The sequence below is a fragment of the Grampus griseus genome (genome assembly GCF_964374135.1).
Source record: "Grampus griseus genome assembly, chromosome: 3".
Lineage (NCBI taxonomy): Eukaryota > Metazoa > Chordata > Mammalia > Artiodactyla > Delphinidae > Grampus > Grampus griseus.
The window spans coordinates 165904841-165927157 of record NC_139019.1 but is presented as its reverse complement, the minus strand read 5'-3'; the positions used below and the strand labels follow the sequence as shown (position 1 = coordinate 165927157).

Below are 22317 nucleotides of genomic sequence, written 5' to 3'. Positions count from 1 at the left end.
GTGGCTTCTCTTGTTGCAGAGCACGGGATTCAGTAGTTATAGTGCATGGGTTCAGTAGTTGTGGCTTGTGGGCTCTAGAGCGCAGGCTCAGTAGTTGTGGCGCACGGGCTTAAGTTGCTCCATGGCATGTGGGATCTTCCCAGACCAGGGCTCGAATCTGTGTCCCCTGCATTGGCAGGCGGATTCTTAACCACTGCACCACCAGGGAAGTCCTAAGCATAGCTTTTATATGCACTGGGAAACGAAAAAATTCATGTGACTCACTTTATTGTGATATTTGCTTTATTGCAGTGATCCTGAACCAAACCTGTAATATCTCCGAGGTATGCCTGTAATCCAAAAGAAGGCAGGAGAGAAAAAAAAATAGAGAAGAATAAAGAAACAAAGGAGACCAACAGAAATAAACAATAAAATGGTAGGGAATTCCCTGGAGGTCCAGTGGCTAGAACTCAGTACCTTCAATGCCAGGGCCTGGGTTCGATGTCTGGTTGGGGCACTAGGATTCTATATGCTGCTCAGCACAGCCAAAATAATAATAATAATAATGATAAAATGGTAGACCTAAATTCAACCAAATCAAACTTTGAGATGATGACAGTCCCAGCAAACATCATGATTGCCACCTTGTGAGAAACCTTGACGCAAAGGCACTTTGTTAAGTGATGCCCAGATTCCTGACCCAAGGAAACCACAAGATAATAGAGGCTTGCTGTTTCAGCCATTAAATATGGGGACAACTTGTTACACAGCACTAGATAGCTAATACAGTGGCTACATTTGGAAAAGAGTGTGCCACCACCTGGGTCCTGTCCAACATCTCTGGGCTGTTTAAGACCTCTTGATGAACCTATCTCCCTCCTTACTCTCCTCAGAGATCTGATTTCACTGTCCTGCTCAAGCATGGCCAAGTTATATCGGTCACCCAATGGCCCATAATGAGTAGGTGAAGAAGGGAGGATTTGATCCCAGGACTGTCTCACTCCAGATCTTGAGTGCTTGGTCATGCATCTTGCTTCTCTAGATATGGTAGGAGACAAAAATGAGACATGTCTTAAGAATAATAACCAGTGGTCCAGTGGTTGGGACTCCACACTTTCACTGCTGAGGGCCTGGGTTCAATCCCTGGTCGGGGAACTAGAATCCCACAAGCCATGCGGCACGGCCGAAAAAAGAATGGTAATCATAGTTTCCTTCTTGCTCTCCACATACCTGCCACTGTCTCCATTGTCTTGCAGCCACTAACAATAAACTCTCACATGACTCTCTCTGCCATTACAATGTCAGCTCCTTGCAGGAAAGGAATTTGTGTCTGTTTTCCTTGCTCCCAGAGCAATGCCAGGCGCTCAGCATTTATTGAATAGACAAGAACCAGTGTCTTCTCACTGCCTGGGCACCTCTAATAGGTCTGGGGTGGACACTGGAAAGTTGCCTTTTAATAAGTCCCCAGTGAGGCCCTGACACTCTGGAGAGTTTGAGAACTCCTAGTTCAGTTCTTCCCCCCTTCCCCATCCAACCTCGGGGCCAATAGATTCTCATGCCACACGTACCACCTCCTTCTGGAATACTGCCCACATGCTCCGTCCTCCCCCAACCTGGACATCTATAGGGAGCGTTACGATTGCTTATTTTTTACTGGTGCCCCTGAGGCATCCTTGAAGGCAGAGCAGGTATATTCTGTGTCTCATTCTCTCACTTAATCCTACAATAGGCATGAGTGCTATGATCCCATTTTACAGATGAGCCAACAAAGGGCTTAAGTGGGGTCAGCCATGGGCAGAGAGGTATCTTGGGACTCTGGTCTTGAGATGGGCTGGGACCTGGGACCCTTTGCTGCAGTGCTTAAATCTGGACAAACCTCGAGCAACAAAATACAAAGAAACTATATGGGACGAAAAATAACTGCGTGCATGAGCAGTTGGGGAAAGTTACGGACAAAAAGATAGAAAAGACTAAAAAGACTCAACTGCCACTTCTGAAGAGCCTGGACCAAAAACAGGACATTGGGAGCAAAAGCAGGGGATTGAGCATGCCCCCTGCACACAACACCGCCAGAGGGGTGGGCAAAACACCTAAGCCACCCCTCCAGCTCGACCCCTGGACACACCCTCACCCTCACTGCATATAAGAACAAGCTTCCCCCCTTCAGGGAGCGAGCAAGCAAGGGGACCTGTTGCTTGTTCTTGCTGCCCCGGCTGCTGCAGCAGGGGCCCCAATAAAGCCTTGCCTGAATTTTTTGTCTGGCCTCTAGTCCATTTCTATTGATTGGGGAAGGCCAAGACCACTGGTCGGTATCCGTCTGAACCTGCATCTTGTAACAAGAGTCGAAACAAACATTTACTGAGCACCTATTACGTGAAGGCTCTGATCTAAGCACTTCACACACATGAATGCCTTTCTTCTCCCAGCAACTCTAGGAAATGAGGACTGTTTTCTTCCCTTTTCCTAAATGAGAAAAGGAAGGCACCCAAAGGGTGCATATCTTCCTTGAGTACCTAGCAACAAAGTTTCTCTTTTGATTCTGAACTCTGTTTGGAAATCTGGATGTTTTTAAGTTACTGTTTTTCTTCAGATATCACCATCGTGAAGTCAGATAGAAAAATAAGTAGCTCAAAGGAAAAAGATCTGGAAGAATATATTGGGTTAGCCAAAAAGTTCATTCGGGTTTTCCCGTAAGACGTTATGGAAAAACCTGAAGAAACTTTTTGGCCAATCCAATACATCAAATTTAATGAGACTTATCCTAGGAGCAAGGCAATGAGGAGTTACCATCCCTTCCTTTATTATTTTTCTTGTTGTTGTTGTTTTTAATCATACATGAAGATCTAGCAAACAGATTCCCCAAAAGGCAGGCATATGGGATAGAAAATGTGATGCCCCATCCAAATCCCCCGTCCCCCGCAAGGAACCAGAACTGTCCATGGTTTGCTTGCACACCCTGTGTCCTCTTTCCTGCAGTTTATGGTCACCTCTATGGCCACAGGCAAAACTATAACTTAAGGTTTTATTTTCCTATGTATATAAAGACTTCCTCTTTCTAAAACAAATATTTCTTAATGTTTAACTTTTTTTTTAAGAACAAGCACACTTAATTTTTGCAATCAGAACAAAAAAAAAAAGGCAGAGTGTCCTGTGTTTTTAGAGGGGGCTATCCACAAATTTGAAATTTCAAAATGTGAAATACAAAGAAATGAAGTCACCTGGCCACCCCAGCTCCCAGAGCTAAGGGTACCTCATGAACTTTCCCTGTGAACTTTCCAGAACGTGGGATCAATAATTAACTGTGGAAAAATAATAATAATAATAATTAACTGTGGGTATTTCTGCTGCCAGGAGCAGACACGGGGCCACCAGGCCCAGGGCTGGAGCAGAGAACTGTTTTCCCACAGTTAATGCCTTAGGAAAAGCAACATAACCAAGGTGGTGTGGTCATAAAAATAGCTACAAGCTCCGTGGAGGGTTACTATGTTTTGCATCCTCTAAATCCCATCAGAATATAATGCAAGCCACATATGTAATTTTAAATCTTCTACTCGTCACATTAAAAAGGCAAAACAAAACCAGTGAAATTAATTATAATAATTTTATTTAGCCCAATATATCCAAAATACCATTTCAACATGAAATCAGTACAAAAAGTCAATGATGTGTTATTTCACATAAATCTTCAAAATCCAGCGTGCATTTGACGCTGACGGCACATCTGATTAGGACCTGCCACGTTTCGAGAGCTCAAATGCCACATGTGACCAGTGGCTACCCTTTCAGACAGCCCAGTTCTAAACGGTTTATCTATATTAACTTATGGAACCTTCACAATAACTCTATTCCCATTTCAGAGATGGGGAAACTGAGGCCCAGAAAGGCAAAGAAATTGCTCAAAGAGCTAGGAATGGACTCAAACCCAGACTGTCTGGTTCCAACGTGTGCCCTCTTGACCTCTATACTTCTCATCGTCAATTCCAGCTGGAAGGGGCATTGCGGTTAGCTGGCCTGGGTTCAAGTCCTGACTGCGCCACCTATAAGCCAGGTACCTGCATGATTTGCTTAATTGCTCTGAAATGCAGTTTCTTCATCTGAAAAAGGGACACTGGCACCTAGCCAGAAGGCTGAGGGATGACTTGATAGCCTAAAGCCTGGAGGACACCCCATAGAGAGCCTGGCGCCCAGCTGGCCCCTGGGTACACTCAGGCTCTTTTAGCCGCTGCGATTTCTCCACTCACCAAATTCATTTGAGCAGAGTCCCAAACAAGCTACCCAACTTTTGCACATAATGCATTCTTGGAAACATGTTTGAATGTGACTTCGCAAAACTTGAACAATAGATTTCTGTGCTGTAAAGGACATTCCATTTACTAAGGACTGCACAGATTATGAAATCCCAAATTACTTCTCACCTCTTAGGTGTCATTGTCAAAGATAGATATCCAGGGTTTCGTACATGTTATTTTAAAACGTAATTGGATTTGTCTTATTGTGTATTTTCTTGGTTCTCATTACAAAAGTTATGGACGCTTGTTGCAAAAAAAAAAAAAAAAAAAAAACCCAAAAATCTGATTGTTAGAGAAATATGCCATGTGGAAAGTAAAGGTGTTGTGGAGATCCACATGCAGAAATGCACACAAATGGTTTGTGTGTGTGCCCAGGGAGGGTCATCAGCGAGGCCCCAGCTGTCAAAGCATCAGAATACGAAAGTTGAAAGAGACAATTAAAATAGCACACAATCTTCTGAAATTTCATGGGCGCGTGCACACACACAGGAATAATGAACTACGAGGATGAAAAAATTTTTTCTGTTATTAATAATAAAAAACAAATACTGATCAACCATGCTAGAGAAAAGATAAATTATCTTTGTATTCTCTCTATAGAAAACATTACAAATCATTGTCATATGAAGAGTCAATTAAAGAGTACATAGCCATAGGACTTCCCTGGCGGCGCAGTGGTTAAGAATCTGCCTGCCAATGCAGGGGACATGGGTTCAAGCCCTGGTCTGGGAAGATCCCACATGCCGCGGAGCAACTAAGTCCGTGTGCCACTACTACTGAGCCTGCGCTCTAGAGCCCACGTGCCACAACTACTGAAGCCCACGCACCTAGAGCCCGTGCTCCTCAACAAGAGAAGCCACCGCAATGAGAAGCCTGCGCACCGCAACGAAGAGTAGCCCCCACTCACCGCAACTAAAGAAATCCCACGCGCAGCAACAAAGACCCAACGCAGCCAAAAATAAAAAATATAAATAAATAAATGTATAAAAAAGAAGAGTACATATCCATAAAATGTGGGGGAAAAGTTTGGAGAGGCATGTCTGATAGCTAATTAATAAAAATATTTTGTTATTAAAAAAAATAGCACACAATGCTTTAGTAAGTGTTGCCGAGTTGCCCTCTCCAAAGGTTCTACCAAGGGATGCCCTTTCCAACCAACGGTTTGGAGATTTCCCATTTCCCAACATCTCCAATTCTGGGCATCCCCAAATTTCTTCATTTGGCTAAACTGAGGGGGGACTTCCCTGGCGGTCCAGTGGTTAAGACTCTTCGCTTCCACTGTAGGTGGCATGGGTTCTATCCCTAGTCAGGGAACTAAGACCCTGCATGCCACGCAGCATGGTCTAATTAATTAATTAAACTGAGGGGGAAATTGACTAGGTTGCAAAAAGTACACACATGCTCCAATCAGGTCCACTTCCTCCACAATTAAACCTATGGTCACCCAGCATATGCCTCAAAAGGTTCAACTAAAGATCAAGATTTGCTGCTTTGGGCATGAGCTTCCCCTCCCTCCACTCTCCCCCCTGCTCACTAAGCCAGAGCCATGGTGGCCTATAGATTTCTGCAATAGACCCTGCCCCATCCCACCTCAGGGCCTTTGCACTTGCTGCTCTTTCTGCCCTGCACCTCTTCACCTAGTTAGTTCCTACTCATCCTTTGGAGGGCCCCCCTTGAGCAGGTTCTTGAACCTGTCTTCCCTTTTGTAATAATATTATCCCCCTTATAGGATTGCTATGAGGATCAAATGAGATACATAGTTTAAAACACTTGACACAGTGTTTCAGAAAGTGTTAAGATTTCAGTTCATTGGGACTTCTCTGGAGGTCCAGTGGTTAGGACTCAGAGCTTTCCTGCCGTGACCCACAGTTCAATCCCTGGTCAGAGAACTAAGATCCTGCAAGCCACGTGGAGCGGTCAAAAAAAAAAATTCGGTTCAAGAGGCACCTCCTCCATGAAGCCCTCCCTGACCACCCTACCCAGTTCAGGGTCCCATGTGTTGTCCTTTCTCATGGATCTCTCAATTTCTCTTTTTTGGTACATATCATAAATATAATTAAATAACTACTTGTGATATCATGTGCTTCATGTTTCTCTTTCCCATTAAGACCATGACTCCAGAAGGGCAGAAATGGTGCCAGACACCATGCCTGCCAGATGGGAGGCACCTGATGCATGTCTGTCAAATTAATGAATGGATGGATCAAATGGGCTCCATCTTTGACTCAATTATACTAAAGTGTCAGAGGCTACATTTCTTATCACTGTTATCAGCACATCCATTTTCTCCCTTTCCACACCTTTTTATAAAGACAAAGGATAAAATGCAGAAATGTTCACACCACTCACTACAACCAAGCTACATCTGGCCCGACAGACCAAGATGGCCACAAAGCTCAAACAGAACTGTTGGTGGGTAGGTAGCGCCCCCATGTGTTCCCTGGGAATCTGTTTTTCTGATCGTCTACAAATGCCAAAATTGAATACTCAGGTTGTATCTTTATTTGTCCTTCTGAATTGACTCTCACCCTTCTCCCCCTGCCCTGTGCCCTGACAGGCTAACTGCACGACTGGCTCCCTTACCTTCCTTGCCTGCTGGTGCAGCCAGTGAGAGGCTCCAGCAGGAGATGGGAGGGGAGGAGGGGAGCGAGGGCAGGGTCTTTATTCCCCTCTCCCTAAACATGGTCTGGATCTAGTGACTCAATTTTAACGCACAGGATGTGGCGGCAGAAGTGATGCTACGTGACTTTCAAGGTGAGGTCTTGGAAATATATAATTTCCACCTGGCTTTCCTTCTCTTGGGTTGCTTGCTCTGTGGAGGCCAGCTGCCAGGTTGGGAGTATCAAGCACAAACAGCCCAAGTAGGGAGGAATTGAGGCATCCCTCCAACAATCAGCACCCACCTGCCAGTCATGTGCGTGAGCCACCACGGAAGCAAGATCCTCCAGCCCCAGTCAAACTTTCAGATGGCTGCAGCCCCAGTCAACATCTTGACTACGACCTTATGGAAACCCTGAGCCAGAAAGCTCAGTAAAGCCATTGCTGGATTCCTGACCCACAAAAACCGTAGGAACTGATACGTGTTTATTGTTTTAAGCCATAACATTTGGGGATTATTTGTTATGCAGCAACAGAGAACTACAACACCTGGTAACAAGAGTCCCAGGCTCCCACCTCTACCTGGAACTCTCTTCTCCCACATCCTTCAGATCTCCACTCAGATGTTACTTCCTGCAGGCTTCCCTAAACTCCCTTTACCCATCCCCCTGCCCCAGTTCATTTTTCATCCTGGCATGTATTCTCTCCTATCCTATTACATATTTGTTTCTTGTCTGTCTCCCCCACTAGAATGCTAGCTTTATGTGGGCAGGGATCTTTGTTTTCTTTGATGCTGCGTCCACAGTGGAACAGTGCCTGGCACAGAGTAAGCTCTCACTGTGGTGGCCATTAGGATGAGAATCTAGCAGACCTGAGTTGTGTGGGGGCTGGATCAGACTCCCACCTGTTTCCTGCCTGCTCTGTGCCCACCCTGACCAAGGGGTGGGACATAGCTGTGACCTCCCCCTCCACTGGGTAAGTAGTAATTGGCAACTATACTGGGAGAGCCCCTCCATGTCTCCCCATTTCCCTCAGGATAAAATCCCAGGTCCTCTGTGCTGCCTATACCACCCCCCCTTCCCTGCCCGAAATCCCACCACTCAGCACAAAGAACCATGAACTGTTTACATGCACCCCAGGGAGGGCTGCATAGACCCCACAAACAAAACTTTGGGGTTCAAGTAGAAAACATTAGAACATTTTTTTAATCTTTTTTGTTAAGTTTGCTAAGGAATATCATCATGTAATAAATACATTATTATAAAGTGATCTACAGAATCTCTCAGTATAACTGTATTTGTATATAATTTATAAACAAATATCCCTCTGGGGGTTGAGCTTCAACATTTTTACTGATAGAGGTGCATGTTGAAAAAGTTTTAGGAGTCATTTATCCTAATGCAATTTTGCCACCCCCAGAGGACATTTGGCAACGTCTGGAGACATTTTCAGCTGTCATGACTGGGGCAGGGGTGCCGCTGGCATCTAGCGGGTTGAGGCCAGGGATGCTGCTAAACATCCTACGATGCACACAGCAGGCCCCCACCACAGAGAACCATCCAGCCCAAAATGCCGATATTGCTGAGGTTGAGAAGCCCTGGCCTAAAGCGCTAGACTCTCTTGATTCTGGGGGTTTTGCACGGCTAGCTGCTTCCTTCCCCCACTCCATTCTTCACCTGCTGAGCCGTCACACTTCCAGGACTCCTCCAAGAAGACATTTCTGATGCGGCAAGGCTGGGACAGAGCCCCTCCCCCGCTTGCTGGGTTAAAATTGTCCTGGCCCCCCGGGGTTCTCAACCTTACGTTTTACAGTGCAGATCCCCTGGAACCCCTAGACAGCCCGATTCTGCAGAACGGCTAGGGACCAGGAATCAGTATTTTTAGCAAGCACCTCCTCCTTCCCGCCAACTGCCTGCCCCTTCATATTTTGCACATAGTAGGTGGCCCAGGGACTAGTTGAATGTCTACAGCATGCCAGGAGCTACTAAGTGCTCTACCCGGGGACTCGAATCCTGGCACACGCACGCGCGCGGGCACACACACACACACACACACACTCCAGGATGTAGCCACTATCATCATCCCCATCTTACAGAGGAGTAAACTGAGGTTCAGAGAGGGGACGTGGCGAGGTAAGAGGCTCAAAGTGAGAAAGGGGTCCAGGTCCTAATTAGCGCCTGATTCCTGGGGGAGAGGAGGGGACGGGAGGGGAGGGGACAGAGCGATGAACTGGGGGAGCACGAGCTAGCGGGGACCGGGAGACACACCGCGGCCTTCAGATGCGGCCCCGCCCCCACGAGGGACGTGAAGACGCGGACCCCGCGCAGCGTGGGGACATGTGACCGACTGCAGAGGCCGCGCCGCCTCCCCCGCCCGAGGTCTGCGCGCTCCGCCGCAGGGTGCAGATCGGGGGCGCCCTCCTGGGTTTGGGGCGCAAGAGCAGAGGTGGAGCCAGGGCGGAGCCAGCGCGCCCCGTCCCCCCTCTTTCCAATCGAAAGCGAAACGGAGGGCTGGAAAGGAAGGGCGGAGCCGGCCTGGAGGCCCCGCCCCCTGCCCTGAGAGGCAGCTGGACAGACGGGCGCACCCAGGTAGGGGGGCGCTGAGCGCCCAGTGCGGACCCTCGCGGGGACCTGCGCCACCACCATGTCTCAGGAAGGTGTGGAGGTAGGAGAAGGCTACAACTGGGCCGGGGGCCCGCGAGAGATGCTGGGGAGGAGCCGGGGGACGCGGAGGGGGCTTCGCAGTTCCTGGGGACTCCATCCGAAACCTAGACCTTCCCCCAGGCTGGCACTCGTCTCCCTCAGAAAGGAGAGTGACCGCCACATGCCCCAGAGCGAAATGCGGCCTCCTCGAGGAAAAGCGGGGGCTGCTGGGTCAAGGGTCAGAGGCCAGGGGTTACCTGGCCGGCCTCCTCCCTTAGCGTGGGACGTTCGCCTTAGTCCGCTCCCTCCCCCAGTGCCCTGTGGGGACTTTGGCTTTTTCCAGGAAATGCAGTAGAGGGATTGGGGGGGTGGGGTGCGGAGGCTAAAACCAAGGGTCAAGTTCAGGCCGTGAAAAAAAGGATGCCTAGGGATGGGGGAGGGGCAATCGCGCCTCTCCTTCCTCCATCTGAGCCCCTGTCTCCCCACCCCAGCTGGAGAAGAGCGTCCGGCGCCTCCGGGAGAAGTTTCATGGGAAGGTATCCTCCAAGAAGGCGGGGACTCTGATGAGGAAGTTTGGCAGCGACCATACCGGAGTGGGGCGCTCCATCGTGTACGGTGAGCAGGCGGGGGTCCTGCCTGCAGGGGGTTCCGCTGGGGAGCGGGGAGGGGGTGTGGTCTCTGCTGAGGGTAGGAAGAGGCGATGAGATCATCTCTTTGGGGGGTGGTCTGTATCGGGTTCGGGACCCAGAAACTCCCACAAGATCTTTCAAAGGCCTTTCACTTACACTTACTCTCCCCACCAGGGGTAAAGCAGAAAGATGGACAGGAACTGAGTAATGACCTGGATGCCCAGGTAAACTGCGCCCTCCCCTCAAAGGATGTGGTAAGGGGAGGGAGAACAGAAGGGTCATGCTCATCCATGGTGAGCCCCCTCTGTGCCTTGTCAGTCCACAACTCATGGTCTAGCCTCATTCACTTATGCACCTCTCAGTCGTGTATCTGGCCAGGGAGCCTGCAAACAGTAGATGCTCATTACATGCTGACTGTATTAAATGGAAGACAGAGACAAGAAACTAAGCAGTGAAACGAATCACGATTGTCATTATAGAGGAGCCAAAGAGATCAGGGAAAGCTTCCTGGAGGAGGTGGTACCAAGTTCTTCAAGACTAAGGAGGAGTGACCTCTGGGAAGGGGAGGGGTTGGAGAGGGTCTTCCTGGAAGAGGGGTGGCATGACAAAAGGAACATACAGACAGGCTGGGATGAGCAGGAGATCAGAGAGGAGAGAGGGGCAGGGGAACCCATGTGAATGAATGAATGAATGAATGAAAGGCTTTGCATGGCCACTTTGCCCCTTAGATGGCTTTGGTGGCTGGCGTACCGGTTGGCCTGCCTGAAAGACCCAGCACAGAGTTGTTAAAGAGTATAATAAAGTACGTATTATACCCTTAACATTTATATATTTACAGTTATACATATAATGAGTATGATAAAAATAGCCAAGAGTATCATTGATTGAGCACTTCCCCTGCGGCAGGACTCCAGGAATATTACCTGTTGACTTATTTCATTGCCACAGGTCCTGTGAGACAGGTCCTATTACTTATCACGTTCATTTTACAGATGAGAAAATTGAGACACAGGGTGATGACGTCACTCACCAGGTTCATGCTGAATGCAGGTGGCAGCTGGGATTTGAACCCAGGCCACCAAGAGTCAGAACCTGGGCTCTTAGATGTCCCTCATTAGGAGGAGTGGCTTGGCCACACCCCCACAGCTGGAAGTGATGAAGCCAGGGTTTCAACCTGCATCTATCTGAATCCAGAGCTCAAGCACTTAACCTAAAGCAGCATGGCCTCAAAGAGGTGACCTGTCACAATGCCAGCAAGTGTGTGGCATTCATTGGCAGGAAGGGAGCATGGGGTCCAGCCTGTTCCGCCATGCTCACTCAGGGTAATCTCAGGCAAGCCCTCTCCCGGCTCTGGGCCTCAGTATCCCCGTCTGAGCAATGGGGATGACAGGTGTGCCCACCTCCCAGGGTTGCTATAAGGACAACTGAGGTCACACATCCTGCCCTCAGGAAGTGTATGCTGCTCAATCAACTCCTCCTGAGTTAGGGACACTCTACTCTTATATGGGGCCAGAACTCTGCCTCCCCGTGCAGAAGCCCCGCCCCCAGAAAAGAGGCGTGAACCACATCTCCAGTTTCTGCCCCTGGTGTTTCCACCCAGGACCCCCCAGAGGACATGAAGCAGGACCGGGACATCCAGGTGAGTCCAGGATGTGGGACAGGGAGGTAAGCAGGGAGGACATCCATGGGGGTGTTCATAGGTGAGGAGGAGGGACATTGTAGGGGCAGGAAGGGGAAAAGAGGGCTGACCACCGTCTCCATTCTGCAGGCGGTGGCGACCTCGCTCCTGCCACTAACAGAAGCCAACCTACGCATGTTCCAACGTGCCCAGGAAGATCTCATCCCTGCCGTGGACCGGCAGTTCGCCTGCTCCTCCTGTGACCATGTCTGGTGGCGCCGCGTGCCCCAGCGGAAGGAGGTGATAACCCAACCTCTGACCTTGGTTCTGTCCCGGCTCCACTCCAAAGCCCCACTCTCAGTGTCCAAACCTCTGACCCAAGAACATCAGCCTCTGAGAGCCCAACCCCGGACCTGCAACCTCAGAGATCAACCCCAATCTCAGACCCTAACCCCAACCCACTGAGCTGGACTTTTCAACTTGACATTCAACTTGAGAAGCTCAACTCTTATCCCAGAGCCTGACCTCTGACTACACAGTTTGACAGCTACCACAGAAATCAAACCTGACCCCCAAACCACAACCCCAAATCTGGCTTCTGAACCCCCTGACCAGTGGTATGCTTCTGATAAATGCCTAATAACCGGCTCTCGTGGGGCGGAGGCACCCCTAGATTTACAGTGTTTGCCAATTTCCATAGTGTAAATCTCGATCTGGCTAACATCAGGCTATCACTGCTCACCTCAGACAGCAAGCCTGCCCCTCTCTCCGCACCCCCAGGTGTCCAGATGCAGGAAATGCCGGAAGCGCTACGAGCCGGTGCCCAGTGATAAGATGTGGGGCGTGGCTGAGTTCCACTGCCCGAGATGTCGGCACAACTTCCGGTGAGGGCGCTGACCCCACCCCCACCTCCCATCCTCGGCCCTGCCCCACCCCAGCCCTGCCCCTCCCTGCCCCGGCCCCACCCTGGCCCAGCTGGCCCTTGGACCCTCACGGCCCTGCCCGCCCCCAGGGGCTGGGCACAGATGGGGTCCCGGTCCCCCTGCTACGGGTGCGGCTTCCCCGTGGATCTGACACGGATCCTCCCTCCACGCTGGGACCGGGACACAGATCGCCGCAGCACCCACACCCACTCCTGCTCGGCTGAGGACTGCTACAATCGGCGAGGTGAGGGCCTGGCGCGTCCCCATGGCCTACCCCCCCATTCCGGGCATACACCTCTGAGCCTTTAAGAACCAAGGTCTCTACCTGCTTCTTCCGCATACCTCCTAAGGCCTCCGTCCTGGAGGCCTTTTCATCTCCCACTGCAATGGCCCCTCCTTCCACATCTTCCACGGGCCTCCAGCCTCCTTACCTCCAGGTCACTCAGGACCCCTGCCCCTCCTAACACCCACCTCCCATGGCGTCATCCACCTTCCATGTCTCCTCACATAAAGTTCTGTGGTTTCACTCTGGTGGCCCACACCCCAGTGTCCTGTGGACTCTGTCCCTGTGGTCTCTGTGTTCTTGGCTCCTGTTGTGTCCTCTGTAGTCTCAGGTGACGCCCATGTCCCTGGGTCTCCTGTGGCTTCAACACCTGTGACTTTCACCTCTGAATTTCCTGTAGCTCTGGCCCCAGAGCCTGTAGCCTCAGCCCCTCCCCTTCCCAGAGCTCCCCGTGGCCTCAAGCCCCACGACCTCAGAACCTCTCCCTCCCCAGAGCCCCACGTGCCTGGGACGTCCTGCGCACACCCCAAGAGTCGGAAGCAGAACCACCTGCCCAAAGTCCTGCACCCCAGCAACCTCCACATCAGCAGTGGCTCCACTGTGGCCACCTGCCTGAGCCAGGGGGGCCTCCTGGAAGACCTGGACAACCTCATTCTGGAGGACCTGAAGGAGGAGGACGAGGGCGGTCACGGGGAGTGACCCCTGCCAGGTGCAGATGCAAACCAGACACGGTCTGTGCATATTTTGTGTTGTTATAAAATACGAGCTCAAATGGAGATCTAAATGCCCTTGGGGAGCCGTCTGGGTCCAAGATGCTGGCAGGGGGATTCCTGGGTGCTGTTTTCAGGGTCCTGGGGAGCAGATCCACAACGAGAAGAGGTCTGTGGGACGCGGCCCACACTGAGTCACAAAGGAGGTGTGGCCAGGACAACTTGGGCTCCTGCGGACACACATCCCCTGTGACCTGGGGGACAGATGAACAGATGGTCACAGCCTCAGGGGCCTGATCAGCATGGCAACCTTCTTGAGAGAGTAAGCCCCACCACGAAACTCGGCCCAGTAAACGCCGTCCTGGTAACGGCTACGGTAGTGGCCACCACGATGCCACACACCATTGAGGTTGGAGTGGGCACAGGCATGGTACCACCAGCCTCCCCGCTGGTACAGGGCGCAGTTACCTGAGGGAAGAGAGAATCCATGTCTTCTCACCAGAATAAAAGCCTCTACCAGCACCTCATTAGTACAAGGCTTTTGCCAGGCATCCTCTGTCCCCATACCTTCTTCAGAGTAATAGCCTTAATTCCTTCCTTATCCCCTTACCAAAGTACAAGCCACATTTTCTCCACCCTTTCTGCAAACTAGGAGCTTTACCTCTCATTCCTTTATCAGGGAAAACAACCTTCTCTACTTCCTTTCTAGAATAAGAGTCCTAGCTCTCATACCTCCCCCTATTCCCCCCACCCCCCCCCCCACCACCTTTCACAAAGGCAGGAATCCTGACTCTTACTGCCTAATCAGAGAATGAATCTGGACTCCGCACCCCCTCACCAGAATAAGAGTCCTGTCCTCCACTCTCCTGTTTATCCTGATCCTTACCAGAGGAAAGTCTTACCCCACCCCCTTTCATTTCCTCACTAACAGTCTCCTACTCCCTCCCCACCACCACCACCAGAATGAGAGCTCTTTACCAGAATAGGAGTCTCGGTCCCTATCCACGGTGCTGAAAGGCTTGTCATTGTGCCAGGATAGAGAGTCTCCAGCATCTCCGTGGTAATGGCCAAGCCGTAGGCGGTAGTGGTCACTCTCAGGCTCCAGGGAAAAACCATCATAGTGGGCACGTGCCCCGCGGCCTCCCCAGTCCTCGAGGAGCACCAGTAGCTCATGGTCCCCATGGCTGGTCAGCTGATGCACAGGTTCAAGGCCCAGCCAGTATTCCCCATCAGGCTGCCCAAAGCCCACCTGGCAGGGCAGGAAAGTCAGGGAGTCAGCAGCAGGTCTCCTTCCCCTGCCCAGCCTTGCCCCACCCGCCTGTGCCCACCTTGTAGTGCTGCCAGGTAGTGAAGAAGTTGACGGAGCCATCTTGCCGCCTCTGGATCACAGTCCAGCCTCCACCTTCCAGCTGTTGCTCACACCATGCTGACAACACATGCCGGCCCACTCGTAGCTCATACACTCCGCTCTGTCCATGGCCTGCCTGGCGGGCCTCTGCACAATCCCGCCATGGGCCTGCGGGCACAGGTATATGGGACAGGCACAACCTGGACCAGTCAACCCTTTACTGGAGTAAGAGTCCTGATTCTCACTGGTCCCCTTACCAGAACAGTCGAACTGCCTCTCCTATTCCCTCTCCAGAATAAGAGCCCCAATACCCCTTTTCTTACCTAAATAAGACTCTAAGTCATTCTTCTCTCACTAAAGCAAATGTGGAGCCTGGGATTCTTAAATTCTCCTTCTATGGTCTCCTCATCAGAATAGAGGTCTTGAACATGGCCCTCTGAATTCCCTCAAATTCTCACCAAAGTAGCAGTCCTGAATCCCCTGCCCTCTTGTCAAAGTAAGAGTACCTCTCTTATTTTCACACCATAGTAAGAATTTTGGTGTTTATCAAAGTAAGAGCCATATCTCCCTGTTCCATTATCAGGATAAAAGCATCATTTCCTCCAGGCCCCCCAGCATGAGAGGAATCTGGCATTAAAGTCCTGACTCATATTTCCCTCTATTCATGCTGCACTGGGAATCTCCTGGCTCCTCACACCCTCAACAGCCCTGCCCTTGTCTTACCTGCTGGCTTGGTAGGGACAGCAGGGTGCCCTGAGGGCACAGGAGAGGCCAAGGGCCCCTGCTGTCTCAGGGTCTGGTCTCTCTGGGATTCTGGGGCTGAGTTCATCCTCCTGCTGGTGTCATTGGTGCCACCTACCAGACTGACTGGAACCACAGGCACCAGGGGCGGTGGCAGGACCTGGGGTAACCAAGAGAGTTAGATGTGATTGCACTAACCCTTAGCCCAGGAGGCTCTGGGCTCGTAAATCTCCTAGCACCCAGATGGGAAGATCAAGCAGGGGCGTGTATTGATCTTCCCAAGCCTAACTCTAGTAGTCAAGAAGAGACAGAGCTGGGCTTAAACTCCTGCTCTGGTGTTAATAGCTTAACCGATCTGTGCCTCCAAACTTTTCTGTGAAGTAGGGATAATATGAGTACATCCAATATTACTAACTTACTGAATCCTCCCAACCACCCTGTAAGTTAGGTACTGTCACAAAGCAACAATTGCTTATTCAAAACCTAAGGTGAGACATAATCCAGAATTTAGAATAATATAGCAGGAGTTAGAAACAGTAATGCAGGGTCTACCTCTATATTACCTAACACCCCCAACGAGGTCTTTGGTCTTTATCACATATTAATAATATGCTTGATTATAGGATCCTATGAGTATTCATATTAGGTAGATAAGTAAAGACTTCAAGTAGCTACCAGTTGCGTTTTGACCCAAATGAGTTACTGGGGAAGAGGTAGGGGTCCGTTTTTGGAGCTTTTTGTATTTCGGAACTGAGAATCATGGGGTTGGGACTTCCCTGGCGGTCCAGTGGTTAAGATTCGGTGCTTCCACTGCAGGGGGCACGGGTTCGATCCCTGGTCGGGGAACGAAGATCCCGCATGCCCCGCAGCGCGGCCAAAAAAAAAAAGGGCACGGGGTTTCAGGGGGCCCATCTACTGAAGATGCTCACAAGAAGTGGCTGCTATTTGGGGAGGGAGATAGTTTCAGAGTTACCTGCTGCTGCCCGCCCGCACTCCCCGGGCACAGGCGTTCCAGGCGGGAGATGAGGCCACTCTGCTGGCTGACCAGCTGTGCCAGCTCGCGGAACTTGACGTCCAGCTGGTGGAAGCGGGCGGCGGCGCGCTGCGCCTCGGCCGAGGCGTTCAGCACACGCTCCCCAAGCAGCGCCAGCGCGGCGGCAGGCTCCGCCCCCAGGCCTAGCCCCGCCCCCGGTCCCGCCTCGTGCTGCAGCTGCGCGCGCAGCTGGCCCAGGCGCGCGCTCAGGCCACGGCTCTCCTTGCGCAGCGCACGCACCTCGCCGGCTACAGCGCCGTCGGCCGTCGCCAGCCGCTGAAGTTCGCGCAGCAGCTCCTCGTGGCGGCCCACTCGCACGCGCAGTGCCGCCACGTCGCTGGCGTTCACGGCCTCCGGAGTTGGGCGCGGAGCCGCCGGCCCGCTCCAGCACACGGCGCCTGTGAACTTCTGCGGGGGCAGCACGAAGGTGTAGGTGCAGCGCGGGGCGGCTGCGCGCGCCCACCAAGCGTCCAGCAAGAGCAGCAGCTGCATCGTGAGCAGCCGGGGTGCCGACATGGCGGACCTGCAGGCAGAGGATGAACGGGAAGGAGGGGGCCCCGGAACGCAGGCTTGACCCCCGACTCTCAAGCTGGGCCATACCTATGTGGTCCCACGCGGGAATGCACAGGTGTACACCTGCGTAGATCAGGGTCCACACACGCCCGCCTCCATCCCTTTCCCTGTCCCGAGGCTGGAGATACGCCAATAGAATCCAGCTCTGGCCTCCCCACTGAGTTCCAGGCTCCCTGCGGGTCAGTGTGTCTCGTCCATTCATTCAGCAAGCATTCTCTGAGTGCTAACTGTGTGCTGGCCTGAGTTCTACGCGCTGGGAATACAGTTGGGAACAAAACACAAAAATCCCTGCCCTGGTGAGCAAGGACCAAATAAACTTAGAATTAATTGAGTGTATTAGACAGCCCTAGGTACTAAAGATAAAAGGTACTTTTAGTAAAAGACAGAGGGGAATTCCCTGGGTGTCCAGTGGTTAAGACTCCCGGCTTCCATTGCAAGGGGCCGGGGTTCGATCCCTAGTCTGGGAACTAAGATCCCGCAACCTGCACGGCGCGGCCAAAGAAACAAACAACTACCAAAAAAAAAAAAAAAAAAAAAAAACAGTAAAAGACAGAGATATGGGGATATGTGCAGGGGCAATTTGAGAGGAGGGAAGGCCTGGAAGAGGTGACAGTTTTGAACAAAGACCTGAAAGAGGTGAGGGAGGAAACCATGGGGGTATCTGGGAGAAAAGAGGTCCCTGGCAGGGGGAATAGAAAGTGCAAAGGCCCTGAGGTTGGACCATGCCTGATGTATTAAAGGAACCTGGAGGAAACTGGAGCAGAAGCCATGGGGAAACAGGTGGCGGGGGGGGGGGGGGGCGGGTGAGGGGAGATGAAGAGAAAGTCTCATTAACTCAGTCTAGTAGCGGACACCCTATTTCCCATGTTCTCAGACCAAAACTCCAGAGTCATTCATGTCTCTTCATGGCAGATGGAAACCATCAGCCAGGCCTATCAGCTCTTGTGTTTAGACCCTGACTTCCTCCACATTCCCCCCTATTCTCACTCCCTCCCATGATCCCAGCTCAAGACACCATCTGGATTTCCTTAGAGCAGCTGCCTGCCAGGTCTCCAGGCTTCCATCCTCAATCTCTGCTCTGTTTCTCCCACAGTGGCCAGAGGATACCCGTGAACACCCAAGACAGGTCACGTCCCTCCTCCTCTGCTCAGGACCTCTGTGGCTTCCTCCTCACTCTGAGGAAAAGCCCAAGTCCTCCCTGCAGCCCACAAGGCCCTGCATGCTCTGCCCAGGCCCCTCCCTGCCCTCCCCTCCTCCCATTCATCCTCCCACCCACCGCGCTCACTCTGCTTCAGGCACCCTGGCCTGGCTGTTCCTCAAACACACAAGGGACCCTCGAGCCTCAGAGCCTTTGCACTTGCTGTTTCCGCAGCCTGGAATATTCTTCCCTGAATTTATCACAGCTCCCTGTCTCTCCTTATTCAGGTCTCAGCTCAGCTGTCTCCTCCTCAGAAGCCCTCTTTGAGGGACTTCCCTGGTGGCACAGTGGTTAAGAATCCGCCTGCCAATGCAGCGGACACGGGTTCAATCTCTGGTCCGGGAAGATCCCACATGCCTCAGAGCAACGAAGCCCGTGTGCCACAGCTACTGAGCCTGTGCTCTAGAGCCCGTGAGCCACAACTACCGAGCCCGTGTGCCACAACTACTGAAGCCCATGCGCCTGGAGCCCGTGCTCTGCAACAAAAGAAGCCACCGCAATGAGAAACCCGCGCACCGCAACGAAGAGTAGCCCCCGCTCACCGCAACTAGATAAAGCCCACATGCAGCAAAGACGACCCAACAGCCAAAAATAAATTTAAAAAAAAAAGAAGCCCTCTTTGACTACCCCATTTAGAGTCGCCCCTGCTTGGGCACGCCCTAGCACAGTCCGTCCATTTCATTTTAGCATTTATCACTCTGCAATTGCCTTGTTTGTTTGCCATTGTTTATGATCTGAATTCCTCCACCAAAACATAAGCTCCCAGAGGCTGAGCCTGGCTTTTGTTCACTGCTCTGTCCGCAGCGCCTAAAACAGTGCCAGGCATCACACACACCCCGCAACACCCACATGCCCCGGATCTGCCCACATGCCCCGCCCCCGCCAGGTGTTCCCTGGCTCCCACAGGTGAGCTGTATACTTGTGGCCACCAACCCGCGGCCCTGCAGGATCCACACGCGGGCCTCCATTGTCTTCATTCCTGGGGTTCACACACTTGCAGGCTGTCTGATGGGGAAACACATCCCTCCCATGTGCACATGCCAACATTAAGAAAATGTTCCACATGTCCACATGCTGGCCCTGTCCGCGCCACGATCCACCATATTCCAAACCCACACATCCTGGTGGCCACACAGGCGCATGTCCTGCAGGCTTCATTGTCACACACATTGCCTTGTTCACACACTCTACAAGCATTCCTTGAGCACCTGTTGTGTGTCAGGAGCTGTTCCAGGAGATGGGGACACAGCTGTGACCAACACAGACAAAACCCCTGCCCTTGTGGAGCAGGTTGGGAAAACAGATGGTGGGTAGGCCAGAGGTAAGTGCTTAGTAGAAAAACAGGGAAGGGGGTGGGAGACCTGGGCTGGGGGTGCATTTTAAATAGAGGAGTCAGACATTACTGAGAAGATGACACTTGAGTGAAGACCTGAAGGAAGAGAGAGAAAGGGAAGAGCATTCAGGCAGAGGGAACAGCAAGTGCAAAGGCCCTGAGGTTGAACCTTACTTGATATTCCCAAGAAATAGCAGGGAAGCCTGTAAGGCTGCAACAGAATTAGTGAGGCGGAGAGCAGGAGGAAGTGATGGGGGCAAAGTGTGCAGGGCCTTGTGAACCTTGAGGAGGATTTGGGGTTTTACTCTGAGTCATGTGGGAATCTTGGAGGGCTCTGTGCTGGAGAAAGGCATATTCACTACTGTACTCACACCCCAAGCACTAGCTACCAAGGGCAGAGCAGGGACCTCTCATTGCCGCCCCCCGCCCGAAGACATCAGGCCCTCCACAACAGGGATGGACCAAACCCGTTTGAACTAGTGTGTGTGTAACATCCGCTGCCTTCCAGGATCTCAGCCTGGAGTAAAGAGGAGGTCTGGGGAGTCCCCCAGCCAAGCCAAGACCCAGGTTTCCCAACAGACAGATTCAGCCTCCACCTGCCCTCCCACCCTCCTGCGCTCTCACCTCTCACGACCAAGACCCTGAGTTCAGCAAGGCCCGCAGCAGACACAAGAAGTCCGAGGAGGAGCTGAGGGTCCAGCAGGGCCTCTGAACTGGAGAAGGGGAGAGGCTGGTGGGAGAGCAGGAGGGAGGAGGCTTGGTAACTACCCAGAGCCTGGGACTAGAGTGGTGATGCTGAGCCCAGGAGCTCCAAACTGTAAATATTTAGCATTTCCCATGTGAGAACTGAGGCAGAATTGCCAGACCCTCCTGCCCAGGCCACCAGAGCCTGATAACACAGTTCAGCGCCCTGGACGTTCCCCCCACAGCACAGCACAGAGCGTGGGAGGCTGCAGGCCCAGGGAGGCTGCATGGATCCCAGCCTCAGACATAGACAGGCAGACACACACACACACACACACACACACACACACGCACACACACCCCACAGAGAACAACAGTAGCGAATATCAGCGGCACCTGCAGCCTGTCAGGCATGACTCTAAACTCTACATTTTGTATCTCATTTAATCCTAGCAACCAGAGCTGGTTTCTGTATGTAGCCACATTTTACAGCAGAGAACGGAGCCTCAGAGAGGGTGAGCAACTTGCCTGTGGTCACACAGCCAAAGAAAGGATCGGCAATGGTATTCGGCCCAGGTAACATGGCTCCAGAACTCACACACATATACCACAACAGTCACACACACACCTCTGTGTGTGCACATAACAGTAGAGCACAAAGACACACACGGATACCCAATGAGACATGGAAACCACTGCACAAAGCAGCAAAGATAGACAGATGGAATCTGTGTGTGTGTATGTGTATGTGTGTGTGTCCGTGGATTTTCCCGGCACAGACAATTACAACAACATAACTGGAGGGAATTCCCTGGGGGTCCAGTGGTTAGGACTCAGCGCTTTCACTGCTGGGGCCCAGGTTCGATCCCTAGTCTGGGAACTAAGATCCCACAAGCCGCGTGGTACAGTCAAAATAAATAAATAAATAAAGACACAACTGGAAATAGCACAGATTTAGGAAGCAACTATGTGTTCAAAATGTGGTCACAGGACTTCCCTGGTGGTGCAGTGGTTAAGAATCCGCCTGCCCATGCGGGGGACATAGGTTCGAGCCCTGGTCCAGGAAGATCCCACATGCCACGGAGCAACTAAGCCCGTGTGCCACAACAAGTGAGCCTGTGCTCTAGAGCCCTCGAGCCACAGCTACTGATCCCACGTGCCACAACTACTGAAGCCCGCGCGCCTAGAGCCCGTGCTCCACAACAAGAGAAGCCATCACAATGAGAAGCCCGTTCACCGCAACAAAGAGTAGCTCCCACTCGCTGCAACTAGAGAAAGCCTGCGTGCAGCAACGAAGACCCAACGCAGCCAAAAATTAATTAATTAATTAATTAATAATAATAATCTACCTGCCAATGCATGGGACACGGGTTCGAGCCCTGGTCCAGGAAGATCCCACATGCCACGGAGCAACTAAGCCCGTGCGCCACAACTACTGAGCCTGCGCTCTAGAGCCCGCAAGCCACAGCTACTGAGCCCACGTGCCACAACTACTAGAGCCCGTGCACCTAGAGCCCGTGCTCTGCAACAAAGAGAAGCCACCACCATGAGAAGCCCGCGAAACGCAACAAAGAGTAGCCCCCGCTCACCGCAACTAGAGAAAGCCCACACGCAGCAACGAAGACCCAACGCAGCCAAAAATAAATTAATTAATTAAAAAAACAACAAAAACTAAAAACAAAATGCGGTCACACACGCACACACCACGACTTAAAGGAAAATACCCCGTGGGCTGA

The 22317-nt window shown here is 51.9% G+C and overlaps 2 protein-coding genes across 2 annotated transcripts; one reads left to right on the top strand and one right to left on the bottom strand.

The window, feature by feature from the left end:
* Positions 1-9234: 9234 nt before the first annotated feature.
* SHFL (shiftless antiviral inhibitor of ribosomal frameshifting) lies at positions 9235-13920 on the top strand. Its single transcript, XM_082652417.1, has 8 exons — positions 9235-9530; positions 10000-10123; positions 10312-10361; positions 11738-11776; positions 11906-12055; positions 12536-12639; positions 12768-12922; positions 13455-13920. The coding sequence occupies exons 1-8, from the start codon at positions 9510-9512 to the stop codon at positions 13658-13660; spliced, it is 849 nt and encodes a 282-aa protein (XP_082508543.1). The 5' UTR covers positions 9235-9509; the 3' UTR covers positions 13661-13920.
* A 22-nt stretch (positions 13921-13942) lies between these two features.
* On the bottom strand, positions 13943-20624 carry ANGPTL6 (angiopoietin like 6). The gene is made up of 6 exons (XM_082652416.1): positions 20522-20624; positions 16734-17316; positions 15743-15920; positions 15000-15187; positions 14650-14920; positions 13943-14139 (listed from the first exon to the last, which is right to left on the bottom strand). The coding sequence occupies exons 2-6, from the start codon at positions 17307-17309 to the stop codon at positions 13949-13951; spliced, it is 1404 nt and encodes a 467-aa protein (XP_082508542.1). The 5' UTR covers positions 17310-17316; positions 20522-20624; the 3' UTR covers positions 13943-13948.
* Positions 20625-22317: the final 1693 nt, after the last annotated feature.

Excerpts from the sequence above, each read along its gene's own strand:
- SHFL (XM_082652417.1), top strand. The coding sequence starts at position 9,510 with ATGTCTCAGGAAGGTGTGGAG. Across the intron at positions 12,056-12,535 it reads GCGTGCCCCAGCGGAAGGAG|GTGTCCAGATGCAGGAAATG; the intron begins GTGATAACCCAA and ends CCGCACCCCCAG. Across the intron at positions 12,640-12,767 it reads AGATGTCGGCACAACTTCCG|GGGCTGGGCACAGATGGGGT; the intron begins GTGAGGGCGCTG and ends GCCCGCCCCCAG.
- ANGPTL6 (XM_082652416.1), bottom strand. The coding sequence starts at position 17,309 with ATGTCGGCACCCCGGCTGCTCACGATGCAGCTGCTGCTCTTGCTGGAC. Across the intron at positions 15,188-15,742 it reads TGTCCCTACCAAGCCAGCAG|GCCCATGGCGGGATTGTGCA; the intron begins GTAAGACAAGGG and ends CTGTGCCCGCAG. Across the intron at positions 14,921-14,999 it reads CTACCTGGCAGCACTACAAG|GTGGGCTTTGGGCAGCCTGA; the intron begins GTGGGCACAGGC and ends CTGCCCTGCCAG.